The 12,395-nt window shown below is 36.0% G+C and overlaps 2 protein-coding genes across 2 annotated transcripts in view; one reads left to right on the forward strand and one right to left on the reverse strand.

Moving 5' to 3' along the window:
* The window catches only part of MED12L (mediator complex subunit 12L), a 372,681-nt gene that overhangs the window by 109,731 nt on the left and 250,555 nt on the right, over positions 1-12,395 (reverse strand). The gene's annotated exons all lie outside the window — the stretch shown is intronic.
* Positions 323-7,880, forward strand: P2RY13 (purinergic receptor P2Y13). The gene is made up of 2 exons (XM_051983275.1): positions 323-4,537; positions 5,061-7,880. The coding sequence occupies exon 2, from the start codon at positions 5,076-5,078 to the stop codon at positions 6,081-6,083; it is 1,008 nt and encodes a 335-aa protein (XP_051839235.1). The 5' UTR covers positions 323-4,537; positions 5,061-5,075; the 3' UTR covers positions 6,084-7,880.

Below are 12,395 nucleotides of genomic sequence, written 5' to 3' on the forward strand. Positions count from 1 at the left end.
AGATCAAGCCCCAATTTGTCACTGATTGGGTCCTGATTGACTCAAAAGTGAAAATAAATAGCAATCATTTCTGTTTTGGTGAGAAACCCTTCACGGATTTATTTATTTTCTTTTTTGGACTAGGATAAAAGAGGCTATTCTTTGCCTCAATTTCTACCTAGCCTTAATTCCTGAATGGATATGGTCTCAGTCAAACTGATAACTCTTAAAGACTTTGGCTTAAAAAGGCCACATTTTCTCATTGGATGCAATTCCAGTTATCCTGATCTATATCTGGCCACTGGACCCAGATGGCTCTAGAGAAGAAGGTAAGGTTGCTGACTTTGCCCAGACACCTCCCTCATTTAAATCCAATCAAAGAGACCAATTTATTGCTCAACTGGCTAAGAAATACTTTGAGTATGCCTTTACTTGAAAAGTTATCCCCATATATTTAAAAGTTAAAACTATTGTAGATAACCAGTCTTGAATTAGTTCCTCTTTTGAAGGCCCATTTCCTATCCTATAGCATTTTGAAATGTAACTGAAATGTGATTTCCCCCCTTGTTTTTTTTCCCTCTAAATTATGAAAGCATTTTCAACCGTATTTCCTGTAAGAACAGTAAAAGAACTAAACTGGGATGTATTACGGGAAATAGGTGGCTCACAATACTAGTTATTTACCTGCTTAATTACCACCTTCAGAGCAAAATAGAATTTTATTCCATATTTCATAAAAAATGGACAAAAAGCTTAGAAGTCATGCTATATAACCCTATTTTTAAGTCCAAAACCTTTTTTTTTAATCTAATTTCTTGATGCCAAAAACTTTACAACATAATAGAATCCTTCAAATGTGATCTAGACATCCATTTACACCCTTTCTATGACTCATCCTGCTGAACATAGTTTATTTTTATTTTTGTTTTAGCAAGATCTAAGTAGCCTACAAAATACTAAAATCTCACTCTGAAAATTCTTAGAAGGTCCCTGACACAATGTTGAATCAAACTCAGATATTCTTCTCGAACTACCGGGCATCAGTTCATCATAGACTGATTGCAGTTCCTTTGCCCTCTCATGCTACTGCTGAAATGTGCTTTCAAGAAATACACAATGGGGGAAAAAAAAGAAATACCCAATGAATCAGATTAAGCGGTCTCACACTTCCCTAAAGAGACACACTTACTTCTCCTTCCCTTTTATTCTGCATAGAAAACTTCTTACAAGAGCTCCCTAATTAATAACCTTTCTGGTCTAGGATACAGTGCCAGCTAGCTTTTGGGAGCTTGATCATTTATGAGGGTAAATTCTCACAAAATTAAAGTTGCCATAGGCTAAGAGGACCCTAAGAGCAAATGTAGTCTTATATTCCTTACAAATAGTGATTGAATAATGAAAGCAGAGCATAAGAATTCATAGGAACATGACAGAGAATTTTCAGTTCTCGGCATAATAAAATGTAGTCAGTCAACAAGATTTATTAAATGCCTATTATGTGACAGATACTTTGATAAAGCACTAGAAAGTTGAGGGGTAGGGAGACTACATGTGCATAAAATGGTTCAGGTAACCTGAAAGGAAAGTCATTAGCAATTGAGACTGAGACTATCGAGAGGGGATTTTGAATGGAATCTTGAAACTAGGCTAAGGAACTTAAGGAGCAGGGATGAAAGGAAAAAAAGACAAAGTAATGGAGGTAGGAGATGGAGCATCATGGAACAATCAAAACAAAAGAGTGTGATAAGAAAAGAACAGGAACAGGAATAAAGTGTAAGAAGTTTGGAAATGGAAGAATTTGGAATGCCAGGGGATGATATATCATACAGTCAATAGAATTTGTGGAGCAGGGAGGTGATATGGTCAGCCTGAGCTCTATAAAAGTCTTTCAGAATGGATTGGAGTGAGGAAAGATGAGGCAAGGAGGCTAGTTAAAATAGTACTGAAACAGTTTAGGTGAGGTTAAAAATCAGTTAAAATATTATTAAAACAACAGGGTTTATACTGACAGGATAGCTGTGTGAATGGACAGAAGGGACCAAATTGAAGGGATATTGTAAAGTTTGAGTAACCTAATTATTCATGGGAGAAATAAGACTTTACTATGGACTGGATATATGAAGTGAATAATGGTGAGGAGTCAAGAATGAGATTAAGATGTGAGATTGAGCAAGGAAGAGAAAGGGGACTGTCTGGAAGATAGTGATACCATCAACAGTAATTAGGGAAGTTTAGAAAAGGGAAAAGTTTTGAAGTATTGAAATATTTGGGATGCTGAACTTAACATGCTTATGCAACATCCAATCTGAAATGTTCAAAAGGCATTTAGAGATATGTGATTGTAGAGAGATTAAGAGAAGATATAAAGATTTTAGAATCACTTAGATAGAGATGATAATTGAACCAATGAAGTCTGATAAGACCATCAGGGGTAGATAGTATATGACAAAAAGAGTCCAGGAGAGAACCTTTGGAGATACCCCCAGTTAATGAGCCAGCAAAGGAGACAAAGGAAATTGTGAGACAGCGGGAGAACCAGGAGTGAACAGAGCCATAAAAACCTAGATAGGAAAGAGAATCCAGGATGAGAAGGTAATCGACATTGTCAAGAAGGTTGAACAAAGATCTTTAGATTTGGCCATTGAGAAATGTGAGGATTTTTTTTTTTTTTTTTTAAGGAACTTAACTGCTAAGCAGAGGAGAAATAGAGATGATAGCTGACAGGGATCGTAAGATCAAGGCAAAGTTTTTTGAGGGATAGAAGAAATATGGGCAAATTTGTTGGCAGCAAAGAAATAACTAGTAGGAAAGTGGAAGACAAGAGAGAAGGGAGAGGGTAGTGAAGAACCATTTGCCCAAGAACCTAGGGCAGCTCGGTGGCCCGGTGGGCAGAATGCCGGGCCTCAGGAAGCCTTATTCTTCCCAAGTTCAAATCTGGCCTCAGAAACTTAGTTGTATAATTCTGGGCAAGTCACTTAACCCTGTTTGCTTCAGTTTCTTGAACTGTAAAATGAACCAGAGAAGGAAATTACAAACCACTTCAGTATCTTTACCAAGAAAATCCAAGATGGGGTCACAAAGAATGGGACACAGCTGGAATGACTAAGAACAACTACTCCTAGACAAAATGTGATCTCTTTATATGAAATCCAAGTGGAGAAGGAAAACATGGGGGAATATCTATGAATGACATATGAGATGGGGAATGGAATAAGCAGGAGCTATTTGACCAATGGTTTCAGTTGTTGTTATTGTTTGTGTGTGTTAAGTATTTAGTGAAGTCCTCACCTGAGAACATGAGGTGGTAGGAGGTTGCCATGGGAGGGCTGAGGAGAAAGCAGATGCTATGAAAATTGAAACCATGAATTAATCAGGGAAGAATAACAGAATTGCCTTAGAGATAGGTGAAGGCCTACTTGAGATTAAATAATGTAAATTTGAAGTGAACCCTGTCAGGGAGATACTCTATTTTCCTCCAATTCTGTTCATGCACAGAATTGGTCATAAATAAAATGTATTGAGATAATATGGAAGACGTGATATAAGAATTAGGATGAGACTGGGGAAGTACTTAAAATTCTTAAAGAACTCAGGTTTGGTCAACTAGATGGCACATTGGACAGAGTACAAGCACTGAAATCAGGACACTGTTCAAAGCTGGACAGTGCTTACTAGCTGTGACTGGGCAAGTTACTTAACCCCACTTGCCTCACACACAAAAGAGAGAGACAGAGACAGAGAGAAAAGAGGGGGAGACAGACAAGAGGGAGAGACAGACAAAGAGTACAGAGAAAGAGAATGTAAATCAGGGGAAAAATACACAAGAAAAGAAAAAAGGGGGAAATAGCATATTTTTTTTCCTTTTGTTCTGATTTTTCTTTCCCACCATGATTCATAAGGAAAAAATGAATGTACATGTATAACAAAAAAAAAAAAAAAAAAAAAAAAGCTGTTTTTTGCATGTTACTGGGAAGAATGAAAATTTTATTTAAAAAAAATTCAGATTTGTGATGCTACATTTAAATAACTGTTCAAATACTCTCCTTTGTTGGTCCCAAATGTGAGCTGAGTCAGTTGTGGTCATTGAGTGATTTCAATCATTTTTAGTTGTTTCCAACTCTTTGTGATACCATTTGAGGTTTTCTTGCCATTTCCTTCTTCAGTTCATTTTACAGATGAGGAAACTGAGGCAAACTGGGTTAAGTGAACATTTCAGGCCAAATTTGAACTTGTCAGGCTCAGTGCCTCTCTGAGCATCAAAGATAAACTCTTTCTAATAAATGATTCCATGACAGCAAAATGACCTCAAAATCAGCGACTTTTTGGGATAAATGGCAGCACATGAGAAATATGCATAATTCTTCTTTAAATAATCCAAAATTGTGTTAAAAAAAACTTAAACAGACCTAGTGACAAAGCCACATATGGGTGCAAATGAGGAAGGAAACCCGGTATAAGAAAGCAGACTAAGTCATTTTGTCTCACATTTCATTCCTCTCCCTGAAGAAACCACTGCTGCCTTGTGATGACATAGCCAAGCAACTCTCCTTCAAGAAAGGTGATTACTTTTTATAAACTTGCTTTGCAAATTTGACTGTTTATTACTAAGTATATAATATGCTTTAAGTAAAAAGATGATGAAATTAACATTCTACAATCTGCATGCATTAATAATATATAATAAATATAGTTCCTTTAGAGGAACCTACATGGATTTCTCTCTCTTAACAAGTATCTTTGGGAGAATAGGAATTCTCCCATTTCTTATAAATGGACCATACTGACATCCAACACTGATGAGTATGGGAAGGATTTTTTTTTTAAATGTATAAAGTTACAATGTGAATACTAGAATGGCTTATTCTATCTCTATGTACTTGGCTATCTTTGCTGCCTAACTAGGTGAATACATATAAGTCACTGGCTCCCCAAATTCTCCCCTTATGCTGAGTGTCTGAGAAGTGCTTATTTGCATGTTTGGTTCTTTCAACCGCAATGCGGTAAACATTCAGTAAAGACCATTCTTAAGTGGATATCAGACTTCTGAAATCAGGAACTTCTTTTCCATTCTGTTTTTATAGCTGACACAGGGAACCATGAATGCCACGTTTCTTCAACTCACCAATGGATCCCTCAACTCTACTGACCTCTGCCCCAGAGATAATCGGATTACTCACTTGATCTTCCCAATCCTTTACACCACTGTGTTCTTTGCAGGAATGTTACTAAATAGTTTGGCGTTATGGGTTTTCTTTAAGATTCCCAGCTCATCCACTTTTGTAGTCTACCTTAAAAATACTCTGATGGCAGATTTGATAATGACGCTGATGCTCCCTTTCAAGATTCTCTCGGATGCAAACATCGGACCCTGGCAAATCCGAGCTTTTGTCTGCCGTTTCTCAGCAGTGATCTTTTACGAGACCATGTACATTGGTATCATCTTACTTGGACTCATTGCTTTTGACCGCTTCCTCAAGATCATTCGACCCTTTGGAAAATTCTGCGTGCAGAAGCCCATTTTTGCCCAGATCCTTTCCACAGTGGTCTGGCTCTTCTTGTTCTTTCTCTCCTTGCCCAATATGATCTTATCTAACAAGGAAGCCACACCACAATCCGTAAAAAAGTGTACTGCCCTAAAAGGCCACTGGGGCATTATATGGCACAAGACAGTCAATTATGTGTGTCAGTTTATCTTCTGGACTGTTTTTTTCCTAATGTTTCTGTTTTATGTGGTGATTGCCAAGAAGGTATACGAGTCTTTCAGAAAATCCCAAAGTAAAGATGCCAAAACCAACAAAAATCTAGAAGGCAAAGTCTTCATTGTTGTAGCTGTATTCTTTGTATGCTTCGCCCCTTTCCATTTCGCAAGGGTCCCCTATACTCAGAGCCAGATCAACAACAAGACTGACTGTACTGTGCAGAACCAGCTCTTCCTGGCTAAGGAAGCCACTCTCTTCTTGGCCACGACCAATATCTGCATGGATCCCCTGATATACATATTCTTATGTAGGAAATTCACAGAAAGGCTGCCCTGTGTGAAGAAAATGAAAAGGACGAGCCAAGAAAACTACACCACTCAAACTGATAATATAACTTTAAGTTGACAGATTTTGTGAGTAACCCTCATTAAGAATGTGGGCTTGAAAGAGAAATTGTAGCAACTGTAGTTGGCGAAAAGCAATATAAGCATTAAACAAAGTGTTGGGGTGGGGAAAAGGGAATAATATGACTAAAATGTATGTGTTCTGCTATTACTTGATTTTCATGCATACTGCATAGAAAGGAGACTTAATTTGAATTTCTGAATGCTACATATGAAGGGTTGTTTAAATGAAAGGGGATTATTCATCAGTCTTGAGAGGGGAGAAAATTACTCCATCTGAGAAAGGATTGATTTATATGAAAATATAAATTGTCTTAAGACAACATTTAACCACTATTTCAAACTTAAAACAATAGAACAATAGCTTTGAAATATTGGAAGGGGGGATTAGTTTGTCGAGATTTAGACTCCTAGAATGATTTTCATGTTCTTTCTAAAATTATTAAATTTGTTAGGGATAAATGACTTTGTTGTGGGTGGTCAGTTCCACATTCCCTATGTCTTCCAGTGCTATAATAATCACTTCTCTAAAAGCTTTTTACTCTGATTGTTTAGAAAACAAATACACTGTGTCCATAATTGAATGTCACCCCAATTTTTGCGAGTTGTTAAGCATCTCTTTCTCTAACCCCTCCTTCAGTGACATATACTACCAGTGAGGTCTTCACTTAGGCTTAGGTTACACTTCATCCCTTCCCCTCCTCACCCCTGCTCTCAAATTTAAAGGAGATTTTATTTTATCTATCTATATCTATTTCCTTATCTGCACAATATTCTTTTTCTAGTATAAGACAAATCTCCTTGAGGGAAGGACAGTTGCTTTATCATCTTTATAGTCCCAAGCTACAGTTCTATGTGTGAATAGAAATGAAACTTCCCCAAAAAACCAAATGTTTTGGTAATCTACAAAATGGGACAATTCCAGATCACAGAATGTTAGATTCCTAAGACATATTGGAGATCATCTGGTATATAACCATGTCACTTTAGAGATGAGAGAAATTAACAGACTTCTGCAAGGTAACATGGCCAAGAAAGGGAAAGAGTCTTTGATTCAAAATTCAGAGCTTTTTGCACTATTCCAAGTGAGTACTTGAGTATCTAAGAGATACTTATTGCATGTTTGCTTTTAAGAAATAGGAAACCCAAATGGGATTGATCAGAAGAATTAATCTTAATCTTAATTTTAACCTTAACAATGACATAGGACTCATGAAGAAGAAAGAACCTTATTAAGTAGTCTATTCCCAACCTCTATATTTTAAAAGGAATTCTTCATATAACCTCTACTTCTTGGATCCCTAATTCACTTCAAAGCTCAGTTCAGATTTTGGCTCCCAGGGGAAGCCAGACATTTCTTTCCCTCTGCCTTTACAACCCAATTGTTCACATTTTCTCCTCCTTCAAATGATCACACATGTCCTTATTATTGTTCCATCCTGTCCAACCCTTTTGTGACCTCATTTGAGGTTTTCTTGGCAGAGATATGAAAGTAGCTTACCATTTCCTCCTCCAGCTTATTCTCCAGATGAAGGAAATGGAGGCCAATGTAGGGTAGTGACTTGCTCAGGATCACACAATTATTAAGTGTCTGAGGCTGGATTTGAACTTAGGAAGATGAATCTTCCTGACTCTTGGTCTTTACATGTTATATCATTTTCTCTTCTCCCTCTATGCCCCAGAGACTGTAAATTTCTTAAGATGAGGGACTGCTTTTCATTTTTTTTCTCTGAATCTCCAGAACCTAATGTAATAATGTACATATAGTATGTGCTTAATAAACATCTGTTAAATTATACTGGAATGGATTAGTGTCTGAAGAGATGCCAAAGAAGAGGAAATGATCAGTAATTCAGGAAATCTCTTCTCCTCCTCCTCTCCACACACACACACACACACACACACTTTTCACTAGTAAAATATTCTGGAGAATCCAAAAGCAAACAAAAACAACCTGTGATATCTGCTAATGCAGTGGTATTATATTATCTTTGTAAGTGTGAAGAGTAGGCAGTCTGTGGCAATGATGTAGGGATAACATGTTAATCAACCATTTAAAGGATTGGAGAAAAATTGTCTTTGTCTCATAGTGTAGAAAATTATCACATAAAACAGTCATTATGATGTTTCTTATTGCCCTCGACACAAGTTTTACTAATCTGGAAGAGTCTAAAAGTACCTAAATGGGAAAAAAGACCAGATGAGCTCCACACAACAGTATGGTTTAATGAATCGAACCATGAATTCAGTCAGGAGAGACCTTCATCCAAAAAAGCACACTACCCAGGATCAGTCATGTTGTTCCATAGGTCTCAGTCTCAATTTTTGCCATCCATAAAACGGGTATGACACACCATGCCTTACAGGTCTATAGCATTGCAAATCTTAAGGTGTTATGCAACAATCAACTATTATTATTATAATAATGTATGGTAAGTGTTATTGTCGAGTTGTTTCAATTGTATCCAATGCTTCACGGCTCTAGTTGGAGTTTTCTTATCAAAGATACTGGACTGATTTGTTATTTTCTTCTTCAGCTCACTTTAGAGATGAGTAAACAAATACAGTTAAATGACTTGCCTAGGATCACACAGCTAGTAAGTGTTTAAGTTCACATTTGAACTCAGGAAGATGAGTGTTCTAGACTCCAGCACCAGCACTATATACACTGTATCCATCACATTATATTGCAGTACTATGGCGCCACCTAGTCATCCTGTGCATTGCACAATAGAAGTCACTTAATTTAAAAAATTAATTATTTTTAATAAGTGTTTCCTTTAATAAAACATTAAATTTCTTTGATAAGTGATGTATATGTCAATTACTGAATGGTTTTGTGAACAGCATGATTGAAAACCACCACTATTGGAGACCTGTAGATGTATCATTAATGAAATGTTATGTCAATTTTAAAAAGATGTTTGTTACTTGAAAACTGAAATCACTAAACTCCCTGAGACAGTGACTCCAGTCTTTTTAATTTTTACCTGTTCTATCCTAAGCCCCCAGAAATGGTGCTGGTCTAGTCCACAGCAATTCAATCAAGATAACTGGGATGAGGTATGACATTACCTCGCTTTCCCAAGTGTATTACACATCTACGGGGATGCTTCAAATATTACCATAAATAATTAAATCTGAACCACACTTGTCCAAATAAATGAGCTACCTGGTGTGATGCAACATTATTATTTCATCGGCTCCCATCCTCATTTATTTGCTTAACTGAGACAGCTCACTCTATGTCTCCCTTCACCCATGTGCAGAAGTAACTTCCCTCTGTACAATTTTAATGTACTCATGTAACACTAGGGTGGAAAATTTTTTACACATACAGGCATACACATACATATGTGTATACATATATGCACGTGTATATACATACATACGTGCATATGTGTGTACACATACATACCCATAGACACATAGTTGTTTTCAAGTGAATGAGTCACTCCTTTCTTCAATATGCACAAAGAATGTGTATTTGGGAGTTCCAACATACAAAAGACTCTACTTCAGACAGGCTCATATTGATTTAAAATCAAATTGATATCAGAGCATTTTTAAATGAAATTAGGAAAAAAGGTAAGTTAATTAACTACAGGCAGAAGATGAACAGTCTAAAGATAAGTCATGGAATGGGAGTCATTAATAGTTGGCTAGACGCCTTGATAACTTACAATCTGGCAAGATATTTATTTCATGAGCCAAGGAATCCTTCCTTCCTTCCCTAATGTTCAAACTTTCCCTGAGATTATTTCCCACACATCTTACATATACCCTGTTTGCACATAGCTGTTTGCTCATTGTCTCCCTGATGGGATCATGTGTTTATTGAAAACAAAGACATTTTATTATTATAATTATTATTATCCTTTCTTTGTATCCCCAGCTCTTAGCACAGTTCCTGGCACACAGCAGGCATTGAATAGATATTTGCATGTAAACTCCACTACACTTCCATGATTTAAAGTCACATAAGTTATTTATTTTAAAAATTATAGTATAATGATTCCAAAGGACAGCTGATGAAAAATACTACCCAACTAAAGAGAGAATACTAATGAATCCTGAATGCAGACTGAATGAAGGATGTTATGTTTTTACATACTTGTTTTTTTCTTTTCTTTTTTTTTGGGGGGGGGAACTCTATTTTCTTTATAACTTGGCTAATATAGAAATGTTTTTTTCTTTTAAAAAATTAGTATTTTATATTTCCTCAGTTACATGTAAAAGCAATTTTCAACACTCCTTTTAAAAACTCTCCCTTCCTTCATCTCCACTCCCCCCATTGGGAAGGCAAACAATTTAACATAGATTATATATGCATAGTCATGCAAACCAGGAAATGTTTTGCATGACTTCACATGTATAATCAATATAAAATTGCCTTCTCAAGGAAAGGGGAGGAATGAGAAGAAGGGAGACGATTTGAAACTCAAAAAATTTTCAAAAATGGATGTTAAAAGTCTTTACACAAAATTAGTAAATATTAAAAAAAAATTAAAAATATTAAAAAGGGAAAATTGGGCTTATGGTGGGCTTAACAGTAGACTTAAAATTAGGGAGCGGTCATTTTTTTGTTGTTTCCTTCCTGTCTCTAGGGGAAAACACAAACTCCTAAACTAAAGTATTACATTTATATTATTTATAATCATTAAAATATTAAATTTATTAAGTATTAAACTTATTTGATAACTGAATAATATTTAAATTCCCTTGGACTTACGCTCTCCTTCAACGTTCCAGACTTGTTTTAGATTGCATTTAACACTCCAGCAAAACTGGAGTTATTTCCTCAATTAAGCAGTCTATCTCAGATATCTAGGATTTGTATGGACTGCCTAGAATTCACTTCTTGGAATTCTTGGCTTTCTGGGAGGGTCTATTTAGATGCCATTTTTTAACAGAACTTCTTCCTGGTTTAGAAGTTCTTAACCTGGGATCTGAGAACTTGGTTTCTATTTTGATAAATGCATTTCAATAATAATTGTTATTCTATGCAGTACTTAATTCTATGCACTCAAAACCATGATTCTAGGAAGAGTTCCTTAAGGTTCTTAGAATCTTTAGGGGTTCACCATACTAGCAAAAGTTCTGGATATTACTACTTTCTTTCTCTGCAATTTAATTTTTTGGTATCTCCTAATATAATGAAATGAGGATAGAACTGTTTTTGAGTCAGTACTTGTGTCCACAGATGACATGTTGCTGATTTCTATACACTAAATTGTTTTCTCCAACCATGTAACTAGAACACTGTAAACTCAAGCAATTTCCCCAAGCGATGTATATTTCTTCAGTGAACTGGTCAACAGTTTGGGGTTTGGGATTGCCCAACATAATGTCTCCCCTGGTCCTGAAATTAAAAAACAACAACCCCAAAACTCTTAAAAATAGGTGTTGTCCTTATAAAATAGCATAAAGAGAGGCCCCACCCATCTGTCCCTGTAGATAGAAAATAGTGGGAAAATTCCTGCAATGGAAAAACCCACAGAAATCTGACTATCCAACAGCAGGTACTCTGAGCATCAAGAAGGTATTTGAGAGACTGTGTTACAAGGGAAAGAACTAAGCCTAAGTGGAAAAAAGTGTGTATTTTTTTTTCCAAAGTCTTCATTGAGAGTTTAGAAATATAGTGCATAAATGAATTTTAAGGAAACAATAGGCACTTTTTTTTTTGAAGAAAAAGAAAAAGACTCTCCCAATATCTGCATGGATATCCTGACCTTATAGACATTCTTTGGAAAATAGTGTATAGGAGAAGGGTAATGGACATAAGGGAAATTTTAGGCTAAGTAAAAACAAACAAACAAAAAAAAATTCAATAAAATTTGTTTTAAAAAACTAATAAAACTTAATCATATTAGGTTCCTGCCCATTTCCCCCCTTGACTTAAATCAACTGTAACATTTAGTTTTCAAAAAGAACTGATAATTGTCAGGGAGAAAAATATTTATTTTAACATATATTTCATGTATGAAGCTTTCCTTTCTTTGAACATGTGTTTGTTGAATATGAGTCAGAGAACTAGGCTCAACCATAGTCTAAATCCTTTATAAAGTCCTGAGAGTAATACCCATTTTCACAGGGTTGTGGGAGGTTTCCAAATTGGTATTTTCTACAATTTCACTGAGAAGTTTAGAATTACACTTGTATTCAATCAAGCATCATACCCTGCGATCCAGACACATATGTTCAAGGCATCCACAGATGACCAGGGTCCATTTATTGACTATGTCTTTCCTTGTGGAATTATTGGAAATTCCTGGCAGTAATGGAATATATAGACCTATTTAGAATAGGGCCA

The sequence above is a fragment of the Antechinus flavipes genome, chromosome 3, assembly GCF_016432865.1.
Source record: "Antechinus flavipes isolate AdamAnt ecotype Samford, QLD, Australia chromosome 3, AdamAnt_v2, whole genome shotgun sequence".
In the NCBI taxonomy this organism is placed as follows: domain Eukaryota; kingdom Metazoa; phylum Chordata; class Mammalia; order Dasyuromorphia; family Dasyuridae; genus Antechinus; species Antechinus flavipes.